The 24,247-nt window shown below is 40.8% G+C and overlaps 1 protein-coding gene across 16 annotated transcripts in view; it reads right to left on the reverse strand.

Annotated features, from left to right (window-relative positions):
- Positions 1-24,247, reverse strand: part of dlg2 (discs, large homolog 2 (Drosophila)) — a 157,797-nt gene that overhangs the window by 96,123 nt on the left and 37,427 nt on the right. For 9 of the 16 annotated variants that reach the window (XR_005693055.1, XM_040010575.1, XM_040010531.1 and 6 more), the window contains 2 exons: positions 23,114-23,250; positions 10,393-10,461 (listed from right to left, as the gene is read on the reverse strand). The exons of 2 other annotated variants lie outside the window; for them this stretch is intronic. Coding sequence is in view for 11 of the 14 variants with exons in the window: in XM_040010575.1 (XP_039866509.1) it covers positions 10,393-10,461; positions 23,114-23,250 (206 nt within the window). In the remaining 3 variants the exon portion in view is untranslated. Of the gene's footprint in view, positions 1-3,007; positions 3,799-10,392; positions 10,462-23,113; positions 23,251-24,247 lie in introns of those variants that run through there. 5 more of the 16 variants (XM_040010593.1, XM_040010604.1, XM_040010538.1 and 2 more) reach the window with 4 other exon arrangements.

Raw genomic sequence — 24,247 nt, forward strand, 5'->3', positions numbered from 1 at the left:
AAGGGGATAAAAGGCACCCCCGCCTGGTACCACACTGCATCTTTGTATGATGACACACACACACACACACACACACACACACACACACACACACACACACACACACACACACAGAGAGAGAGAGAGAGAGTTCTGGTTCTCCAGCAGAACCAGGATCATGGAGAGGCAACCATCCTCTGCAATCAGTTGAGGGTGAGGGGAAAGAGGAGGAGAGCAAAAAAAGACAGGACAAAAGGTGAACAATAGGAGGCAAGGCAAGAGTTGAAGTTACTAATTAACAGTAGTGGTGTTTTAAAACAAAGAGTGAAGGGACTAGTCAAAAAGAAACAGTCACTGGAAGCTGCCAGCAGTGGAAGCCTTTTAGCAGCATCATTTAAAGATGGTTCAGGGTCACCTGATTCAGCCCTAACTATATGCTTTAGCAAAAAGGAAAGTTTGAAGCCTAATCTTGAAAGTAGAGATAGTGTCTGTCTCCTGAATCCAAACTGGAAGCTGGTTCCACAGAAGAGGGGCCTGAAAACTGAAGGCTCTGCCTCCCATCCTACTTTTAAATACTCTAGGAACAACAAGTAGGCCTGCAGAGCGAGAGCGAAGTGCTCTAATAGGGTGATATGGTACTACAAGGTCATTAAGATAAGATGGGGCCTGATTATTTAAGACCTTGTATGTGACGAGCAGGATTTCACAGGGTTAGAGTGATGGATGAAGCAAAGGTAAAATGGGGAAAATCTGCTCTCTCTTTCTGGTCCCTGTCACTACTCTCGCTGCAATGTTCTGTATTAATGGAAAGATTTTTAGAGATCTTTGCTAAAGCACAGACAGATACAGCCACTTAGAACTGCCTCTCCCAGCCAGCTAAGATTTGGTTAAGAACCAGCTGCGGAGTGGCTAAGGATCTGGCACGGTCCTGTCAGGATCCAGGTGGTTATTGTAAGTGGCTGTATCTGTAGCTAGGACTGGATCAGGTGACCCTGAATGCTTCAGTAGGTCTAGTGTGCTCGGGGATTCACACAATGCGCTGAATGTTCTTTCTTTATTCACCTTTATAAACACAGTGAGTAAAAATAGTGTTTCTAAACCACTATGCATTTAAATCATCAGTTATTCTTAGTCTCTGGCTATCTTCCACAGTGTCTCCCTCCCCTCACCCCCAAACAACTGTGGCAGATGGCTTCCCCTTCCTGAGCCTAATCCTGCCAGAGGTTTCGTCTCTTAAAGAGATTTTCCTTCCCACTGTCACCAAGTGCTTCCTCACAGGGAGTCATTTAATTGTTGTGGCTCTCTGTATTATTGTAGGGCCTTTGCCTTGCAATATAACACATGTTGACGAATATTTGGAACTATATAAACAAAATTAAATTAAACTGAATTATAATGGGACCCTCACAGCCAGCCTGGTGTCCTGGCAGCTCGGGTTAGAGCCCAGCTAACTGAAGCTAAGTTACTATATCCACACCAGCTACTGTGGTGAATCTAATTATAAGATTATAACAGTTCGGTGTACAATGCACTGAGCTAAGCTGCATTTGCAGTGAGTACCATTAGTGCTAAAATAGCTTCAACAGCTAACACACCGACCAGAGAGCTGGATAACCACAGGTCATACTTACATACTTTGAATATAACCTGCAGGTGATTCCAGAGAAATGTAGTTTAATTCATTTGAGAAGAGCTACAAATGTGATTCTGTGGTCATCAGTTTATGAAACTTCAAAACTTCAAAAGTTTGGTGATATTTCCTAAAAAAAGGTTTAGAAATGATTTTTGCTGTAATTTTAATACACAAAAGAGAAACAAATGTCAACTTCATTAAATTCATTTTTTATTTATGCAGGATGAGATCACAACAATAGTCGCCTCAAGGTGGTTAACATTGTAATATTGTCCCACATAGTTAGGTTATAAATACAGATGTGATAGGGCCATTACAGAGACCTGGGTTCAAACCCACCGGCCATTTACTGTGCACCCTCTCCCAGCTTCTGTCTTCTCTGCACTGTCCTATGTCCATAAAGATCATACAGTTTTAGATTAGATGAAAATAAAGGTGATATTCAAAGAGAGTTTCACTTTGACTCGTGACTATTAAAACAGGGGCCAATGGCTGCAACCAGGGACGCCACAATACCAGATGTTACAAACTTGGAACTAATGCCAGTAGAAATACTTTTTCTGGTAATTAAATATATTCTTAATACCCAAATGTAAAGAAAGATTATCCAACATGAACAAAAATTAAACTTCTGACATAGTGATGGCAGACCATTTATTAAAATGTTTTTAACGTTATGAGCCGCGTAGAGTCACTGCAGCATCTGAAGTTATCCATTGTGGTCCTATCCTCAACCACCGATGATCCCTGTCTGATGTTCTTCATTCACGGTGCTTTGTGATGTTACAAGTGTCATGATGAGATACTTTGAATTAATTTTGAATCATAAACAGGAAAGAGGTAAGGATTATGTATACCAAAGAAACAATAACTTAGAAAGGAAATCTAATAAACATGATAACAGTATGGTGGTCACAGGGACTGAAGAACTGCTCTCTTGAGTGATGCAATGATCGTTTGCACAGTAACTTAAACATTTTCTAAAATAAAATGTTCCAGGTGTGCACAAAGACTTCTGCGTTACAATGAAACAACCTTTTTCTTGCAGTGTTGGCATTACTCACGTTGTGTGAGCACTGGGCTGCAGCAGAGCCACAAGTTCAAAACAGCTTCTGTTGCCATATCTGAGCTTTTTATAGTGTTGCTGACTGAAAGACGTGAACCAGAACAGGTAAACAGAAATGTCCAGCAGCAGCAATGAAAATGAATTTATACAACTTTTTACTTTAGAGTGACATGGGAATGAAGACAACCAGGAGGGAGGGATAGCAAACATCTATATTCATGAAAACATCCAGAAACAACCAACACACAAACAGCGTTTTCCCCTGCTTTACCTCATCCCTCATTCCCGTACAATGACTATTCTCAAGTCCAGTGAATCATGTCTCTTACCTTGGTTGTGACAATGCAAAGACAATCCATGTTCATCAGACAAAAAAGGAGCTCTCAATATATTGTCAGATTCATCACCACTTATCTCATCCCTGAAGGAAAAATGTGGGAAGACGGAAAAAGATGCCAGTATGAAGAACCGAGGAGGTAAGGATTACCAGAGAACGAGAGGGGGAGGAAAGAGGAAGAAAACATGCACACGCTCTCCTTTGCAAAGGAGAGAAACCACAGCGGACAGACATTACTGCATGTAGGCCCCTCTCAAGGATTGAGATGCCTCCTCCACACCGCTGAAGGCAATCAGAATTCTTTACGCCATCTCAGAGCACAGCGCACGTCATCGTCTAACACGCACACAAAACAGTAGCTCCACACACCAACCCCAAATTCTTCCTCAGATTCTCTCCCTCTCATTCACCCTCTGCCTCCTCGTTTGAGTCCATTCTCTGCTCGTCTCTAGGCTGCACAACAGAACAGTGCTATACGGTGAGAGAAAGCAAGGGCAGGAAGGACAGGAGCGTCAGCTCTGGTAATGGTAAAGGTTCCCCTTGCTCTCTTTTTCATTGGCTGTCTGCTGAGGCAGATTACTGGAACTCAGTAACACACTGGCTTCAATTTAATCTGCATCCAGTGGCAGCACAGCGCTCACCCTTCCACTCACTAGTTTCTAAGCAAAAGAACTTTATGGATCTCTAATGTTAGGAATTACATGTTTAAAATGTTTCCCACTTGGCTTTAGGTAAAACAAATGAAAAATCTGTCAGCATCTCCGCTATAATCAATTCAATTCAACATCAGCATCAGTCGCCTCAAGGCGGAGAGTGAAGTGCTCTAATAGGGTGATATGGTACTACAAGGTCATTAAGATAAGATGGGGCCTGATTATTTAAGACCTTGTATGTGAGGAGCAGGATTTTGAATTCTGGATTTAACAGGAAGCCAAAACAGGAGAAATCTGCTCTCTCTTTCTAGTCCCTGTCAGGACTCTTGCTGCAGCATTTTGGATCAGCTGAAGGCTTTTCAGGGAGTTTTTAGGACTTCCTGATAATAATGAATTACAGTCGTCCAGCCTGGAAGTAATAAATGCATGAACTAGTTTTTCAGCGTCACTCTGAGACAGGATATTTCTAACTTTAGAGATGTTGCACAAATGGAAGAAAGCAGTCTTACATATTTGTTTAATATGTGCGTTGAAGGACACGGGAAGACAACTGACTTTGGTTGCTGAGGTTTTCAGCTTCACATGTCTCAGATACATAAAAAGGTTGGTGGTGTACCAAGGCCCTTTAAACCCTAACTCGTCACTGACAGGGTTTTCCGACATTTTTTAAATTTACTGTAACTTTTGACCTATGCTTCCACCTCACTGTCAGCCATCCTGTTAGCAGGGCCTATGCTATCTTTGGCTAGACCGGCTACAGGGGCCTGGTTAGCTATGGGTTATTCCAAGGGTGTGAAGTCGAGTCTCCAATTCAGTGATCCTGGCCTCCAGACCTGAAAATAGGCTGCATCTTTTACAAGTATCATTACTGCTAAAAGAGGCCGAGGAGTAACTGAAAATCTGACACAATGAGCAGGAAAGTGCAGGAGGGACAGATGAAGAGGCAATGCTGCTAGCAAGTCAGCTATGAGCTAAGCTAAGCTAGTGAAACCCTAAAGACACAGTGAGTGAATACTGTAACAATAAATTAGCGAGTGTGCTTTAGATGAAGCATGTGAAGATTACACTATGAAATAAGAAGTTATCTATAAGCTTTTAATTAAACTGCTACGCAGAAAAGTGACACAAAAACACCACTGTATTAGAACAGGAACAGGAAGTGATACTCAGAGAGAGTGAACACCAAGTGTCACTACCCGATCCGTACCGGAAACCCGATCGGTACCCCGCATGCGCGAAAGGTGTCTACTTCCGGTCGAAGCATTTTACGATAGTTACAGGTCAGAGTATCTGTTAAGATGTTAAGAATAACAAGTATCTCTTAAAATGTTTCCGATAATGAAACATTTAATATAATGTAGACAAAAACAAAAAAGTAAAAAGATAGTGACAGATCGGGACTCCCGATCCTTACTGCGCATGTGCAAAGTCGGACCGTACAAATCGGGTCTACCCGATCCGTACCGTGCATGTGCAGGGGTTTTCTTCTTCTTCTGTTTGTTTAATGGCAGTGTACCCCCCAGTGTACGAGGATACCGCCACCTGCTGACTGAGCGAATGAACCCTATTGTAAACTGAATTAGCGTCATTACAAACGTGTGTTAAATTTGATTTAGTGATAATCGAGTGTGTTTATGCTTGTCTGTGTGGAGAGGATTGTTGGAAAAGTGATGATGATGTTCGCTATCACTGTCAGTTGCCAGTAAACACTTCATCTGGCTGCTGAATCTTCGCGTGACATATTATAAAGTCTGTATTATTAACTCTGTCATTAGGCACCATTCTTCTTATTTTACGGCGCTGTTGTTCAATCGGGGAACGCTCTCTGTTGAGGAGAAAAGCAAAATTTGTTGCGGATACGGATTATCCATTGTTTAAATGTCCCGGTAGTCGAAAAGGAGGCAGAGCTGCTGAGAAATGCTAGGAGCAAACTGGGCACTAACCGTATCATTCAAATATATTCAATGTCGCAATGTTGGCAAAGAGAGGAAGTGACGTAAGATTTGCGCATGCGGGGTACCGATTGGGTTTCCGGTACGGATCGGGTAGTGACAAGCACCACCACTAAACACATCCGCCACCACTAATCAAAACATAGCAAATTTTTAAAAAAAAAATCAACTTTTGACTTTTCATCTTTCATAGAGTTTGAAAACTGATCCAAATATGTGCTCAGTGCAATACTGCAGTGGCACCAAGCATTGTCAGTGGCACATTTTAATGCAATCCAGAATCACAGATTTAACTATTTGTCTGCAGATGTGCACTCTTATTCTCAATTACAAAGTGACTGGAACATACTTTATGCGATACTTTATCAACTATTGTTGAGCTATGTATTAAGTCCTTTATTTAAACACTCCCAGGTGGATGAGGTCTGGGGAACTAACCTCTGACAATTTTCAACTGAAATTACTTAATGAAACATCCAGTTATATGAAGAAGAACTCGGTACAGAACTTGCAGTGCAGTTCAGTCTTGCCTAAGATTCTATAAATGCATGAAAAAGAAATTTGTGTTTCTTTTTCATGCATCTAAGCTTTGCAGCCTTCTTTTTCTGTGGCCAAAAGTCAAACATGCCAACAATGCTGTTGGCATGTTTTTGATTTGCACAGTTGGTTTTCATCTTTTCTCTCTATGTCCTCATATATTCATACAAACTCGTATTAGATAACGTTAGGGAGTTGCTTGTGAAACGAGATGATAGAATTTTTATTACTCTTTCAGTCAGAATGTCAAGAAATTCTAATGCGACTCTAATGCAGCATTGGGTGTGTGGTGAGTCTTTCTAAACCCCCCTCCCAAAAATCTCTAAAAATATAGTCAGTGGGAAAAGTCCCAGAGAGAAATGTTTAAGGAGAAATCAACAATGCCTTTTTCTTAAACAACCAGTGAATAATTAGCTTTTTTCTCCTTTCTTTTTTGTTTGTTTGTTTGTTTTTTATTATTGAGAAAACAAAATAGCAACTATGGAAGACATATCCAGGACAAGGACAACAGCAACAACAACACAGAGTAAAACAATCATTGGAATATGGAGTACGAAGGATAAACGTAAAGATTATCCTTCGTAAACCCCCCAAGATTGCTAAACCCCCCAAAACGTGACTATCGAGGGTTGGGACCAGCAAGCATAGGTACAATCTTACACGCCTCTTCTCTTGTTATTCCCCAAACGCCCATTCTTTTCTCTCTTTTTTCTGTCCTTTTTCTTCTTCTATTCCTCCACTTTTTTCTCCCAATCTGCCCTTCACCCCCTGTCCACTCCAGCACAGTATCTACACAGACAATAATATGAATAATAAAATAAATGAATAAAAACATTAACTAAAGAAGCTTATATTTTCACAAAAAATTTAACTCTTTATAAAAACCAAAAAAGATTTTGAAATCATTCATTCAATCTTTTTTAAAATGCAACTTTAAAAAGAGAAATAAAAAGATTCAAAAATCAAGATTTATTTCTGACATTTAAAATTGATTCCACTCCTCATTTTCAAAACCATTTACTCACTGCATTTACCTTTCCTGTCAGTTCATAGCGATCATATTAGCAAATGCATTATCTTTGGGATTAGCTACAGAATTAGCTGTAAACTATCAGATTACCTATGCCCATTACCATTTCCGTGTTTTGTTTTGCTTTGTTTTTGGGTCCTTGGAGAAAAAGTAATGCAGTCCGCTGCAATATAAGGAGCTCACTGATTGGTTAGCGATTCACGGAGGGGAAGACGTAGCTAACGGTTTGAATTGAACAACACTGCTGTTTACGCTGAAAACTTTGCACTGCCCTTTGTACAAGCACACACTCTAAAAAGGCATTTAGCCTTGCTATTCCCGCTCTTTCTAACATGGATATGTAAAAAACTGACTCTGAGTCATCACCTGTGGACTCAGTCTGACTATCTGTTGGAGGTAGCATGCTAGCATGGCTAGCGCTAGCATCATTGCATGTAGACCCGCTCTTTTAATCTCATGTTATCTTGTGAAAATATTATGTTCCAGCAGCTAGCTACATAGTCCACAACATCTAGGACTACTTGATAATTCACTTTGTGACTACACAAACAGATCACTTAGTTGGAAATATTGGTTGCTACTTGTGGTTTGCATTGTGGTATTTCTTTTGGTTTGTGGCTGCTGTATCCTCTTTTTGTTGGTCACATATTACTTTTCTGTGTTCAGTGCAGCAACTTGTGATCCTCATTTAGGGGCATCCATGTTTGCTTTAACATGTCATTTAAGAGCATTTAGTTTTGCTGTAATTAAAAATATAACCTATGCTTCTTATAACTCTTGTGTCAGTCTCCACTTTTATGTTGTGGCTTTTGAGGCAGGTTGTAACATCCTGACTGCTGGGATTGCCACATTATCACGACAGCGGTCTTCAGATCCTTGCAACCACCACTGTGTCTGGATTGTTAGCCAGCAGCTGCTCATCTCTCTGAAACTAGAACTCCCTGATCGCTGTTGTTCTCATTCACTGTACTGTTGTGGGGATCCTTCATGATCTTGATTAATCTGCCTTTTCTTAGCAATTTATTTGTGCTGCCAGGTGATCATAGAGTGCCACGAGGTTCTTCAGCCACTAGGCGAGGATCACGTCATGGCTCTTCCTTTAGGAGGTTGCTGTAGTCCGCTGTCAGGTTCACATTCTGTGTATTGTGTGACGCCTCTGCTTATATATTATATATTATCTTATATATAGCACTTTTCTACAATTCTGGAGCACTCAAAGTGCTTTATACAACATGCCACATTCACCCATTCACAGTCAGTCACACAAGCACTTTTTTGTACGCTTTTAAATAATTCCTAACTACCATTCACACACATTCATATTGATGGATGCATCTATTTAGTGTTCTAAGGAAGGAACAGTGAGGAATTAGTGACAGGGTCATGAGAGGCCAAGTCTCACTGATTCACGTGGTGACCGAAGGCTGGTCCATCTGACCTGATCCAACAGACAAGCTACTGTAGCTCAAACTGCTAAAAAGGGTCAGGAATGGTTTGAGGACCATAACTGGTTATATAAAACAGTCTAATCAAACATCTGTTGTATTTGCTGCACAAATAAATTCGATTCATGGAGGTCCCACCTCACAACCTTCAGGACTTAAAGGATGTGTTGTTATCAGATCAGTATCCTCCAACAGGCAGCAGCAACGACATTAAGCTATAATCCAAAGAAGCAGCATGCTGTGTTGGAGCATGCAAGTGTTCAGTCTAGGCAACAATTAGAGCACAATAAGACATGCTCACACTGCTGAAAAAACACAGACAAACTCACACATCAAAGTTATTTTCATCAGTTAATTTTTCTTTGTCATAAACTCCAAATTTCTGTATATTTTCTTTTGTTGTTTGTATTCGAATCTTTTGTGCTGGTTACGATGGTGGTAAGCTCCCATGGTTACACGTACATCATTACTAACTCAGCATCTATCGTACTATATAACTGTGCGGAAGAAAGTGTAGTTCTAGTCCGTTCTAGTCAGTCTAGCACTATAACACAAACCTTTAACCCTTCCCATGTGATCCATCTCCCACTTATGAGAACCTGAACTGCTCATTTCCTCCACATCAGCTGTCACGGTACCTGTTTGCTGGAGTCATGCTGCAGAAGAGGCGTGTTGCAGATTTTGACCTTGATTACTGCCTTCATTAGTGTTTGAAGCAGCACCCCTCCAGTCCCAGTTGCTTCTTGCTCTTACTGAAGACATTTGCAAGCACAAACTGTCTTTGCCAGAATGACAGAGCTAATCTTTTCAGGCGATGTGGCTCAGGTAGCTTTGACTTATTGCATTACAGAGCAGGAATGCTTTAACCTCCTTTGTTAGAGCTGCCACTTGTTGTATGCAACAACACTGACAGTGCAAACTATTTGCATGACGGATTTACTGAAGAATCCACTGTACACTTTGCATGTCCTATACAAATGAACACAAAACATTTTCTTCTGAAATGCAATAATGGGTTTCATGACTGTAGTCTCGATGGCTATATACAACTTCTACTTGGCTCCATTTTAATTTACAATGAATAAAGGAGAATGAAATTCACTAAGATTTATGTTATGAGTACAAAACTACGGATCGATACAGACAAACATGGAGTGAACAGTATTGCTGTCCCATTGATTTAAAACTGGACGTTTTACAGACATTTAGTTTCTTAAATCAGACTCTCTGATCATACTCTGTCATACTATGATCATGTCAGAGAGCCTAATTTGCACAGGAAAGATTTAATTTCCATTCAAACAAATAAACTCTCAGGTTCTTAATCATGTTCAGTTAGTACTACTTAGCAAACTAACACTGTCATCTTCAGACAGGCCAGTCCCTGCTCTGAGACCCTAACAAAAAGCTTGGCTAACGTCGTTCCAGCCCGGTTTGTACCACTAACATATTATTACCACAGCAGTTGTTATTCTGGTGCCAAGCACTAATCTTGTTTACATTTCGAGCTTACTGTTACTGGGATTATGCAGCACCAGATTCCTCCAGCTGCTTCTTAAGGAACCAAGTGCTGTGCTGGGCTGCAGTGTTCTGCCATGCTATGACTGTTGATGAGTGTACAAGTTTGAACGCAGAACTAAATCAACTAAAATGGATGCTGCTAGCAGAGGCACAAGGCACTTGTTGTGATGTACACAAGATCCCACTAATCTACTGCAAGCCATACACTACTGCTACACTGCAAACATACAGAAACTCACCTCAGGGGTGTTTGCACTGCACTCTGCTTGCGCTCTCCCACTGGGCTCTGAGCTGCTGTGCTCCCTCTGCTGGGAACAACAAACAGGTGCATAAGCCACTCAGCTCTGATAATGACTGGTGTTGTTCTTAGAAATGCCTAGCTGAAGTATACACATGCAACAAAGAACACTGTGTATGTATATTGTGAAATAATAATATAATATGGAGGTTTTTGAAGTGTTGACTAGCTGATAACTGCACAACAGTAACAGGATGCAGTTGTAAGAGATATGCAAGAACTGGCAACGATAAGTAGATGAAGTGATCATACGCTCGTGAGACTGTCTCCAATTAGAAGCTCAAATAGTCTAAGCCTAAAAATAAAACCTCTTTATACCATCCTGTTTCTAACAGCAATACCTTTAACTTTTCATGTAGAATCATTTAGTTATTTTTTATTACATAATTTATGTTTATTCATTAAGTTAAGTATTATTTAGCTATGAATTGTTATTATGTAGTATTATTTATGTAACATTAAGACAAAAACAGATGATGGATCTCGCTCACAAGATACTAATTTGACAGAACACTGCATAAACTAGAGGAGGATTAGGACACCATCAGAATTCAAACCAGTTAACTGAGTCAATCTATACTATACTCATTCAGCTATTATTTTAGCTAATGTGGCCGCCCTCTGTGGTTATTACTGGACATAATAACTACCAACAAATCTGTCAAAACAAAAGTAGGAAAAACAAAATGCTGCTACGAACAGAGCTGATTCAACTATGATTACAATGAGTGACATTTTTAACATAAAGTTGTTAGATGATATATTACCTGCTTTTTTGTATACAAATGTTACCAAATGAACATGCAGCTGAGAAATAAAATCAAACACATCACTGTAATGTAGAATATATGTAGAAAGTTCAGGAAGTGAAAAAACATAATTCACATAATTCTTCCATTAACATGAAAAAAAAAAACATTATTATTATTATTGTTCATGATTCAGCACATATCAAACATGCAGAGCTGCATGCTGTGGTGGACTCTTATGAATAAGGGAACAGCCAGAATATATGTATATATTAGGGGTGCAACGATACACAAAATTCACGGTTCAGTTCGGTTCGATACTTTGGTGTCACGGTTCGATATTTTTTCGATACAAAAAAAATGTTCATGCCTTTTTAATTTGTCATTTATTAAAATTATAAATATATATTTTAACTCAAAAGTACAGTTTTTAAATTTAACCCTAACCCTTGTGCGTGTTTTTTATTTTGACAGCGAATGCGCACCTGTGGACCACTTATGTGCAGCCCTGGTTATTTAGCTCGTCATATTGCAGCCACAGAAATTATTTTGTCCATGAAACCATAAAGCTGCACTTTCTTTTTGCCTTATAGTCTGATTTGTCATAACTTCTCCGTTTTGTGGTAAGCTTTTCTTTGGCTGTCACTTCTTCACCCTGACCTGTCTTATTTGGCTCAGCAGAACTAAAATATATATCCTGCTGCTTTTACACACACACTCACATAAGCTCAGCGATTCTCTGCGCGATCAACCTCTCACATGTTTAAGCTTGCTGCGGGAGATTTCACTTGTCATGTTTGCATAGTAAGCTAACGATTAATAAGACGATGTCAGAGGAATTTGTGCACAAATTATCATCACTCACAGATCAGTGCTGTCGCTCTCTATACACAGTTCGCACGATTGCAAAGTGAAAGCAAAAAAACAAGCGCAAATTCAAACGCGATTTCAATATGTCACATATTGACAGTGGCTCACCGATGCCAATGACATAATTACCCAGCTACATTTCTGAAAGAATGCAAAAGCATTGACATATATTTTTCCTTCCTACAATAGCCCGACGGGCAGGGAAGAGATAGATTTTGGTAGCCCGACTGAAAAAATCGCTAGCCCCAGGACGTCGGGCTAGCGATATTGCAAGCCCTGTATCTGATTGAGGAATCGCTCATCTTTGGAAAAGAGAGTTTATTACAGAGAAATGTCTCTTTCCAAAATAAAAGCTATACTATCCGCTTCTTCTGGGCTATATTCTCAGCAGCATAAGGAGAATCATGTGCTAACAGCTGTCTAAATGACTCGGCTAAAGTTAGTAGCATGCTTGTTGTTTTTGTCTTTGCACTAGGATGATGTCGGGGTAAATGTGCAGTCATATTCATTGTGTTCCCACTAGTGCTTTCAGGTTAACCTCGTTGAAATGACCTTAACGCCACAACACGGCAAATCTCTGTTAACGAGCTACCGCCGATCGCCCCGTGCATGGGGCTAGACGGCCAACACATTAACAAGCTAACTGCGCTAACACACTAGTTCCCACCCATGTAATTGAGCATTGCATGGCACATCCAACATACTGTTTTACTTTAGTCCATGACTCGCTTACCTTCAGGGTCATACGTCACATGAAAACCAAAATAATTCCAAACGCCAGATCTGAATGAGGGTGGGGGAGGTCCATGTTACAAGGAGAGCTTAACTTCTGTTTTGCTAGCTTGCCCTGCGCTCTTCCTTCTGACTATGCTGTCTGTGTTGAGCGCTCAGTGGATCTGCGCTCGACAGTGCAGCCTAGGCGGAGTAGTCGAACGCAGATTCACTGAGCGCTCAACACAGACAGCATCGTCAGAAGGAAAGTTGATAAAATAAATTACAAATGTTGTATTGTTCGATACATATGCGTACCGAACCGAAAGCACTGTATCGAACGGTTCAATATCGATACGAATATCGTTGCACCCCTAGTATATATGTATATATATTACTATTTTGTCATTGTTTCACCTACTTCAGCAAAAGAATTTGTCTAATATGGAATAAATAAATCATTTCTCATTCCTAAAATGTCCTAAGAGGAATATGCAATGCTTTGCATCAGGACTGCACACATGATCCCATGAGTTATGGTCTTGGTTTTCTGTGAAGTATTTCAGTTTTGTTCCCTGATTTGATTTAAATAAGATTCTTTCTTGTATTTACATTTTGCTTTTTTCTCACATGTTCCTTTGCCCTTATATAACACATGCATGTGTACACACACACTTAATAAGAATAGGAGGGTCGTCTGAGGACAGTTTTCTGATAGATATACTTTCACAAAAGGCACAAATGTAATACACACTTGTTTTTCTCTAAAAACTAGCAGTTCATGTCCATATTAGGTAAATTCTCTGAACAGGCCCAAACTGCTATCATGTCCAGTAATATCTAACTGTGAGGGCGTCTCAAGACAAGGCCCCTACATGGTCCCTGTTTGACTCACACACACTTACAATAGATATACACACCACACACACTGGTTTTCTCTGAGTGCTGGACTGAGTGAAAACATCTGGAGGCCATATAAGGGGAAACTTCCTGAGCTCTGGGAACTGACTGTTACTTACCATGTGACTTGACGTCATCATTGTAATAAAAACCTTGTGACGTGGTTGTTCGGAGGGAGATCAGCGCTTAGAGGCTTGTGCTGCTCATCTTCCCCATATGTACATATGTATAATAAAATCACCTATTCTGACACCTACTGAGACCATGCAGTCGTTTGTCTTCTCCTCAAATTCGAACCATGACAGTGTTGAAAGAGCCAGATAGGCAGATAAGATTAACTCAGCAGGTGATTTAACTCTTGCTTCTACTTAAAATTAGGCTTAGAGCAGCAGTTTTCTGTGGGAATATATTTGTCACAGTCCTGGGTCGGTGACCCAGTGTTTTTGGTTTCTGTACTTTTACTTTTGATGTTATTATGAGTATGACTGTTTGTTTTGGTTTCTGTCCTAGTATTTCTAGCTTCCTAGTTTGCCAGTACTTCCTGAGTTCTTGTTTTCAGGTTCTGTTATTTGGTTTCCCCCTCATAAGACTGGCTACGAAATGGAGCAACTGGAAGCCACCTCCTCTACGTGGATGACGACAAGCCAAGAGTGAACGAGACATCGATTCACTGATCCACACCACCAGAATATACAGCAATGACATCGGAATAATGTTCGGACTGGAGAAGTGTAGTCGGATGGTAACGAAGAGAGGGAAGGTAGCCAGAACTGAAGGGATCGAACTACCAGAAGGCAGCATTGCAGACATAGAGGTTAGCTTCAAGTACCTGGGGATCCCACGGGCAAATGGGAACCATGAAGAGGCCGCTAGGAAAGCTGCAACCACCAAGTACCTGCAGAGGGTCAGGCAAGTCCTGAGGAGTCAGCTGAACGGTAAGAACAAGATCCGGGCTATCAACACCTACGCCCTGCCTGTGATCAGGTACCCTGCTGGGGTAATAGGCTGGCCAAAGGAGGAGATAGAAGCCACTGACATAAAGACAAGGAAGCTCCTGACCATGCATGGAGGGTTTCACCCCAAGTCCAGCACCCTGAGGCTGTACGCTAAGCGGAAGGAAGGGAGCCGTGGACTGGTGAGTGTCAGCACCACAGTCCAGGATGAGACAACGAACATCCACAGTTACATCAGAAAGGTGGCCCCAACTGACCACATGCTCAGTGAATACCTCGGCCAGCAGAAACCCAAGAAAGAGGAGGAAGAGAAGGAACCATCATGGCAGGACAGGCCCCTGCACGGTATGTACCACCGGCAGATAGAGGAGGTGGCTGATATCCAGAAGTCCTACCAGTGGCTGGACAAAGCTGGACTGAAAGACAGCACAGAGGCACTAATCATGGCAGCACAGGAACAAGCTCTGAGCACAAGATCCATAGAGGCTGGGGTCTATCACACCAGGCAAGACCCCAGGTGCAGGCTGTGTAAAGATGCCTCAGAGACAATCCAGCACATAACAGCAAGGTGCAAGATGCTAGCAGGCAAGGCATACATGGAACGCCATAACCAAGTGGCCGACATAGTGTACAGGAACATCTGTGCCGAGTATAACCTGGAAGTCCCGAGGTCAAAATGGGAGACGCCCCCAAGGGTGGTGGAGAATGACCGAGCTAAGATCCTGTGGGACTTCCAGATACAGACGGACAAAATGGTGGTGGCTAACCAACCGGACATAGTGGTGGTAGACAAACAGAAGAAGACGGCCGTAGTGATCGATGTAGTGAATGACAGCAACATCAGGAAGAAGGAACACGAGAACCTTGAGAAGTACCAAGGGCTCAGAGAACAGCTGGAGAAGATGTGGAGGGTGAAGGTAACAGTGGTCCCCGTGGTAATCGGAGCACTCGGTGCTATATATATGAGATAGATGAACATCTTTGGACCCCATAATTTAACTTGGATAAAGCCATCTGGCATCTCGTTAGTTCTTAGTACATTTGCCTAATCCATCTGATTGTGGCTGTCACCCAGTATTTTGAGTTTATTATGTTTTGGTTTATTTTTGCATTATGGATTGTTTTCTGATGTTCTGGTGCTTCGTTTATTATTATCATTATAGATCTGTTTCTGTTATTCTTGGTGAGGGATCAGTTCTTAGGTTTTGGGTTCTCATGTGTATTGCAGTTTCTGTTCAGTGTCTAGTCTGTCTCTCAGTGTCATGTCTCCATCTGGTTTAGTAATTCTTGTTTCCTGTCTTATTGTGAAAGTCTTTGTCTTATGTTAGTGTGTGCAGCTTAGCTCCCCCGTCTCGTTAGCCCTGATCTCCCCCAGCTGTGACTCCCTTCTGTTGCCCATTCCCTCATTACTACCCTGTGTATTTAAGCCCTGTGTTTTCCATGCTCGGTGTTGCGTCGTACCCTCAGATCCTGCCTGTGTGTTCCAGTTAGTGTTTTCATGTTTGGTTTCTGTTTTGTTGGTGCCAGCAATAAAGCTGAGGTTTTCAGTTATATTTCCGTCTCAGAGTCCTGCACTTGGATCCACATCTCCACCTCCCCGCACACAGAGCCCTGACAGTGGCAGCAAAACAGGATATATAACAGTGTACTGACAGCCTCATGGAGGGGTCATCAGTCTATGAGGACTAATCCTCTTTAGTTATCTCTATCATGACAGTACTAGATGACGTTAGTAAAGTGGTTCAGCAGATCGTGCTGTTACAGAGAGATTATTTTCAGTCTCTTTGGAACTATATAAACGATAACGCACGCACATCACGCTGTAGGTTGAGTTGTTACTACAAAGAACAGGCTATGACTACCTCTACAAGTTTTAACTACATCTATTAGTAGTAGTTTTATTGTTATTAATATTATGAGTCGAATATCAAACTGGTTAGTCCCCTTTTAATTTAAACATGCAATGAGCACAGAAACATAAAGCCTTGATGCCCACAGACCAGTTCTACACTTTTTCTAAATAATACAAGAATAATATAACATAGTTCTGACAACAATCAATCAACCACATATACTCTTTTTTTATAAGGGACCAACAATGACACCTCATTTGTATAGGTAAGCATACTTGTTACTCGTGGATCATGGATGGACAAGATAAAATTGTGATATTCACAGAAACAGCATTTTATTGTTCTCTAAAACTGGTAGTGTCATGGCACTGGATCTGTGACCCAGTGTTGATGTGTTTTTGGGTTTTTTCTTATATTCTTTGATTTTGTATCATTTGTGGTTTTGGTTCTTGAATTGTGTGGGCTCATGCAATATTTATAGTTTCTATAGTAAAATAATATAAACCTTTAATAGTCCCACTCGTAGGAAATTTGTTTGGTCATGGCAGAAAGTGGACAGTACGAAGTTAAGAGCAGCAAAAATTAAGAAAAACAAAAGAATAGAAAAAGATAAAATAGAATAACATACTATAAACAAAAAGAAGACATCACTATAAAAAAATAGAATAAAATACTATGTTGGATCAGAAAAATTGCACTTAATAATATTGCACTTAAGGGAGACTAATATTGTTTCTTCCTCAGTCTCAGTGTTAAGCTCGAGTGGCTTCGTCCTCGTCTCCGTACTTGACTTGCTTTTTTTTTATTTTGATAGTCCCGTGTCCTGTGTTAGTGTATTCAATTTTGCTTCATTCCTGTCTTATTATATCAGATTAGGTCCAGCGGTATTCCCTCCTGTTGTACATTCCCACGTTAGCTGTGCGTTTTTCTGTTAGTTCAATGTTCTCCAGTCATGTCAAGTCTCGTCAGGTCATAAGTTGCCAAGTTGGGAGATCCTTAGTTCTAATTTATCTTCGTTTGTTTCCTTAGTGTTCATGTACTTTGTTTTTAATTTGTTTTGTCAGGTAATGAAGCTGCTGCTCTAAGTTTTTGTCTCAGAGTCCTGCGTGTGGGTCCAACCTCTTCCTGCCACACAGCTCACCGTGACAGAAGAACACGACCTCGCTATGGACCCAGCGGACTAAGCCTTGCTTGAGTGCTACAAAGAAAGGATTTTGATCTCCGAGATCTTCAGCCACGCGCTCAAGGCTCCCAATGTGAGGACCATGGGAATTATGGTAAACATGGCCGATGCTCTTCTGAGGAGGAATACCCACCTCTCCCCACGCAAACCAAAGCCCGGACAGTCCTGATCCTCAAGGATAGCCAGAAGGGACCGGTCCCGTCCAACAACCGACCAATAACCTGCCTCAGTACCGCATGGATGCTCCTGTCAGGCATCATAGCGGCTAACATGAACAGGCACATGAGCGGGGCACACAAAGGGATTAGCAAAAATACAAGAGGCACAAAACACCAGCTACTGGTAGACCGAGCAGCCAGCCGAGACTGCAAGACTAGGCTGACCAACCTGTGCACTGCATGGATTGATTACAAGAAGGCCTATGACTCAATGTCCCACACCTGAAAGAGCCTTCGAGAGGGGCGAGAGGGGAATTATATATAGCCCTGTACCAACGCAGAGCAGCTATTTGAATGCTACTCCAACAGAGGTCGATTATCTTGTTAATAACTTCACCTCCTCACTACGTACGACTCTGGATACTGTAGCTCCTGTGAAAACTAAGGTCTCTAATCAGAAGTACCTGACTCCGTGGTATAATTCTCAAACATGTAGCCTAAAGCAGATGACTCGTAATCTGGAGAGGAAATGGCGTGTCACAAATTTAGAGGATCATCATTTAGCCTGGAGAAATAGTTTGCTGCTTTATAAGAAAGCCCTCCGCAAAGCCAGAACATCTTACTATTCATCACTGATTGAAGAAAATAAGAACAACCCCAGATTTCTCTTCAGCTCTGTAGCCAGGCTGACAAACAGTCAGAGCTCTGTTGAGCCAACCATCCCTTTAACGTTAACTAGTAATGACTTCATGAACTTCTTCACAAATAACATTTTTATCATTAGGGAAAAAATTACCAATAATCATCCCACAGATGTAATATTATCTACAGCTACTCTTAGTACCATTGATGTTAAGTTAGACTCTTGTATAGGAATTTCCTTTACTTATGTATTAATCACATTATTTTGTTGTATAATGCCTTGGTGCCACTGGATTTTAACAAGTCTCACACTCATACAGTAAGACAAATGGTGGGGGTGTAGCAAGGAAGTTGGGGGAAGCAGACGACTCCACAGGAAGACTCTTTTGTGTCTTTGAGGACTCTGCGAGGTAGCAAGGGAGTGTGAACCTTAAGGTGTGAAATAGCTGTGTACTGCCTTTTGTTCCTGGAGAAGGTATTTAACTGAGAGCCATGCTAGGCTCAGACTCTGCTGACCGTCTGCCCCGCAGTCATGTAGGCTCTCCACAAGCTGGGTTGTCTGTGCTTTGTGTTTTTTTGTTTAAAGAATGTTAGCTACCGCTCACCGCTCGTCTGCAGGCTTTATTTAATGGAAAACTTCCACAACACTCTTTTTCTGCAATTGATCTTTCTGAGTTAACTTCAATAATTACTTCCTCCAAACCATCAACATGTCTTTTAGACCCCATTCCTCCAAAACTGCTCAAAGAAGTCCTGCCATTAATTAATGCTTCGATCTTAAATATGATCAACCTATCTCTAATAATCAGCTATGTGCCACAGGCCTTCAAGCTGGCTGTAGTCAAACCTTTACTCAAAAAGCATCTCTAGACCCAGCAGTCTTAGCTAATTATAGGCCAATCTCCAACCTTCCTTTCATATCAAACATCCTTGAAAGAGTAGTTGTCAAACAGCTAACAGATCATCTGCAGAGGAATGGCTTATTTGAAGAGTTTCAGTCAGGTTTCAGAGCTCATCACAGCACAGAAACAGCTGAAAAGCCTAGAAATATGGTATCTAACCAGATTCTTACTCTGGATGGCATTACCTTGGCCTCCAGTAACACTGTGAGGAACCTTGGAGTCATTTTTGACCAGGACATGTCCTTCAACGCACATATTAAACAAATATGTAAGACTGCTTTCTTCCATTTGTGCAACATCTCTAAAGTTAGAAATATCCTGTCTCAGAGTGACGCTGAAAAACTAGTTCATGCATTTATTACTTCCAGGCTGGACGGCTGTAATTCATTATTATCAGGAAGTCCTAAAAACGCCCTGAAAAGCCTTCAGTTAATCCAAAATGCTGCAGCAAGAGTCCTGACAGGTAGAGCAGGGCGATATGGCCAAAAATATTTATCACGATATATATTTGAAAATTTGCGATAACGATATAACTGACGATATAATTGATGCGAGAAAAAATACAACTCCACAACATTACTAGCGCAAAAAGACAACCTTCCATTTATTTTCACTTAAACAAGAAGCTGGTTTTTATGTACATTAAAGCTTTATAAAAATGTAACAGTGCAAATGCAAATTCCTTGCTGAAAGTTTAACCAAAAGGCATTTCCAGCAGAAATGTGCTGACATATCCTGAGCATAACCATGTATAATATCCACTGAAGTTAAAAAGAGGTGCTTTGCAACATTAAACTGCAGTGTGCAGTACGTATTTTTCGGACCATAAGGTGCACGGGATTATAAGGCACATTAAGCGAAACAAAGCAGTCAGATAAATCAAACTTTATTAAACTCATTCTTCTTGCTTCCTTCACTTCTGTACCATTGATTCATTAATGTTGAATTCTCTGGCAGCTGCTCTATTCCCATGTTGTTGCAGTATATTAATGACTAACCTTGTATTGTGGATGGATTATCTCAGTTGTTCTCCTGACTGAAGTTTGGTCCGTTTACAGCATCCTGCCATGCGATTGCATTTGTCTCTAACCATCGGGAACCTTCACGTTAACTTTTATAAGTGGAAAAGTGTTAGTGTTCGTCCTCCAGCTTCACTGTTTATGTTATGCTAACATAGGTGTGTCGCTAGCGATCACGTAGCACATCATTATATACCAGCTAGCCCAATTTCAGTAACCCTACAAACGTCACTGCTGTTTAGTTTCCTGTCTTCATTTATGTTGGAAGTGATAGCAGAGCTGTACGTTTGATTTTTTTTCAGAAATCTCTCAGTCAGAACATGCAATATCATGCTTAGGTAACTAGCGAAACTAGCGAGCTAACTTCCGCTAGCTTCCTGCTAACTTCTAACTCCGTTAAATGTAATAACTTTTGTTTCCATGGATGCCTGGAAGTTAAACTTTATAGTTACACCTGGTAAAGCAGCAATGCTGATCGTTTTATTAAAGATGAAAGAATTTAGACAGTTTTTAACTGTCAGTGATGCTGCAGTGTTGTTTGACCTGAAGAATACAGAGTTTAGGACCCAGATTACTCCCAGATTTAAGAGCATCTTAGTCCGACAAATACGACAATAACAACGGCCGCTTGCATGTTCTGCAAAAAATGTGCTTTGTTGTGTATCTGATGGACAAACACCAAACCAGTTCCACATCACTGAAGTTGCACCATTTTTACAAACCAATTCTGGTTCATCTGTTTCACTCAACAATCGGCCATGTGCGTATGAAAACAAAGGCACTGCGCATGCGCGTTTTACTCCCATTCTATCGCGATATTTCATTTTCCTATCGTCGCCTAACATTATACCGGTATTACCGTGAACGGTATAATATGGCCCAGCCCTACTGACAGGGACTAGAAAGAGAGCAGATTTCTCCTGTTTTGGCTTCCCTTCATTGGCTTCCTGTTAAATCCAGAATTCAAAATCCTGCTCCTCACACAGCCTGGTTCTGGCATCTTCCTGTTAAAAGGGAGTTTTTCCTTCCCATTATCGCCTAAGTGCTTGCTCATAAGGGGCTATATGGTTGTTGGGTTTTTCTCTGTATGTATTATTGTAGGGTCTACCTTACAATATAAAACATTATATAAATCAAATCAAATTGAATTAACATTACAGTGTGCTATATAAAATGCACAAACAACTGAAGGAGGAGCGTATGAATCCTGCTTCCAGGTCCAAACTACTCGTGGAGATATCATCTGAATTTCAGGAGCGGGACCACTCCTCCTTCACGCCCCCTCCGGCTTCAGCCTATAAAATCCCCCCTTCTCCAATACCTGCTGTTCTCCCTAGCGAGCTAACTTCCTGCTAACTTCTAACTTTGTTAAATTTAATAAATCCTGTTCTCATGGATGCCTGCATGTTAAACTTAATTGTTACACCTGGTAAAGCAGCAACACTGATGATTTTATTACAGATGAAAGAATTTAGACAGTTTGTAACTCTCAGTGATGCCACAGTGTTCGTTTGACTTTGGGACCTGAAGGGGAGTTTGGACCTGGAAACGGCTAATGTCGTCAGACTTAAAGACCAGATTGTCACAGACATAGTATAAAAGATTGACATAGCTTCCACAGTTTGGCCAATCAGTGGTGTCACTCAATGAGTCATAAAAGCCTCTCCTTCACGAAAATCAAAATCACCATTTTTGAAACTTTGCAACGAGAGAAATAACTACACAAAGAACAATACGCTGGTCTCTGAGTCTGACAAAAAGCTGTACACAGACCATTGCCTTCACGTGCTCCTTTGTTATAGTGTTGTGTTGCATATAAATTACATCGCAATAACATGTAAAGACTCTGGGCCATTTTGTTATAATGACCCAGTGCACACTAGGTGGTATTGAATTGTAATGGAAAATGACGTAGTCGAGTTGAGCTGAGTAGGTACTAGTGGAAAAGGGCTAATTGAAGTCTATGGGAAACAGGCCTCTGTGCTGAACCTGTAAACACTTCCCAGCTGAGTTTACAGGCTGTCTCTCATTTTAGGTCATACTAAATACAACATTACGTTCGCTGTGTAAATTTTGGTCATTTGTGTGTGAGAAAGGAGGGTGCAGGGTGTGTCCAGTTTCTCAGTCAGATGCACCCCTCCCTCATCGCGTCCAATTTCAAAACACCAAGATGCCTGCAGCAAAAACACTTCATAATGGGTTTTCACAAACCAGTGGATGTCAAGGTAGCTATATCCATTTTCAATACTTTCAGTGGTCAAAGTAACTTATCTAGAAACCTAAACAACACTTTTTACACCGAGTAGTCATGCCTTTACTTACATACAGTATGGTGCAAATGTTGCAGGTGCTAAAAAATACCCCATGTTCTCCTCAACACATTTGCTCACACTTTGCAGGGTACTTGAATTAAGGTATAGTTCCAGTAAAGCACAACAAATATAGAATTAGCAGATCAGATTATCACATTCAGCTGAATAGCACACTGATTGTCAAGAGTCAGATTCAGATGACTGATCACCAGAAACTACATCTCCCTACAACTGCTCATGGCTCTCTTAAAAGGGTTTTTATCCCCACACTCAGCATGCTATTGCTGTTAATGCTTCACCGCTCAGCCTTTGTCTGTTTTACTTTCCAAAAGGCTTTAGCAGGCAGACACCCTTGTCATAAAAAGGTAATTCACTATCTATAGGGCTGATACAGTGTGTCAGACACTCACCTGCTCTACTGGACAGGTAGAGTTTGGTACAGAAAGACTTTTCTCCCACTTGTCCGCCATGTGGTTGAGTTCCTCTAGCTTTTGCTTGGAGCTTTTCTGTGTGTTTAATAGAGTCACTTCATAGAACCCCTGGATATCTGTGAACATACACATGTTAAATGATGTAGGGGCTGTTGACAGTTGATTGGCTTAAGTGGATGGTAGATATGTCAAATGGTGAATGGGCTGATTCTTATACAGCACTTTTCTACTCTCCCGGAGCACTCAAAGATCTTTACACAGCCTCATTCACCCATTATTCACACCATTAATACAAACAGTTCTTTTTCTAAGTGCTTTCTATCTGACATTCACACACATGGATCCACGTGGATGGATGCATCAGAGAGCAAGTTGAGGTCAACAAACAACCTTTAGTCCGCAGCTTGGACCTTTCTGTCCGAGCTGCAGACTAAAGGTTGTTTTTGGTAGTGTTTGAGTGTTAATAAAATTATCTTTAAAACTGCAAAACCCAGGAAGAAAATGTCCACAGAAAATATGTGGTCTTATCTGACCGGGCAGGTAGCTGCACTTGTGCAAATATATCCTGGTGTTTTGCATGAATGTCAGTTTGAGTAACTGCAATACTTTCACTGCATTCTGTAGCTATGAACTGAACATCTGTTAGGTTGTCTTTACAACATATAATATAAAGCATTGGCATTTTGTGACTCAAGTGAACTTTTTAATATTCGGTTAAAGTGTAAGTAAGTAAAATTGATTTATATAGCACTTTCCACAGATAGAAATCACAATGTGCTTCACAATAAAACAATAAAACCAGAAATATAAATAAAATAATATAAAACAATGAAAAGCTTGTTTGTATAGAAATGTCAGCTGCTTTTCAAAGGAGTCAGTCTAGACAGCGTAAAGACAATGGAAGAGAGTTCCACAGCCTTGGTGCCTGAAAAACCCGATCCCGATGAGTGTTTTTATTTTCAAAGTGCAGGAACATTTTTTGAATGGCCAGCCATGTTTTACTAAAGAATCAAAGCCGTGGCAAGTGATCTGGCACTATGGCCTTTTACATTTACATTTAAATGGATATTAATAAAAAGAATGCATTAGTATTCACAACCAGACACTAAATAA

The sequence above is a fragment of the Simochromis diagramma genome, unplaced genomic scaffold (genome assembly GCF_900408965.1).
Source record: "Simochromis diagramma unplaced genomic scaffold, fSimDia1.1 OVJJ01000123.1, whole genome shotgun sequence".
In the NCBI taxonomy this organism is placed as follows: Eukaryota; Metazoa; Chordata; class Actinopteri; order Cichliformes; family Cichlidae; genus Simochromis; species Simochromis diagramma.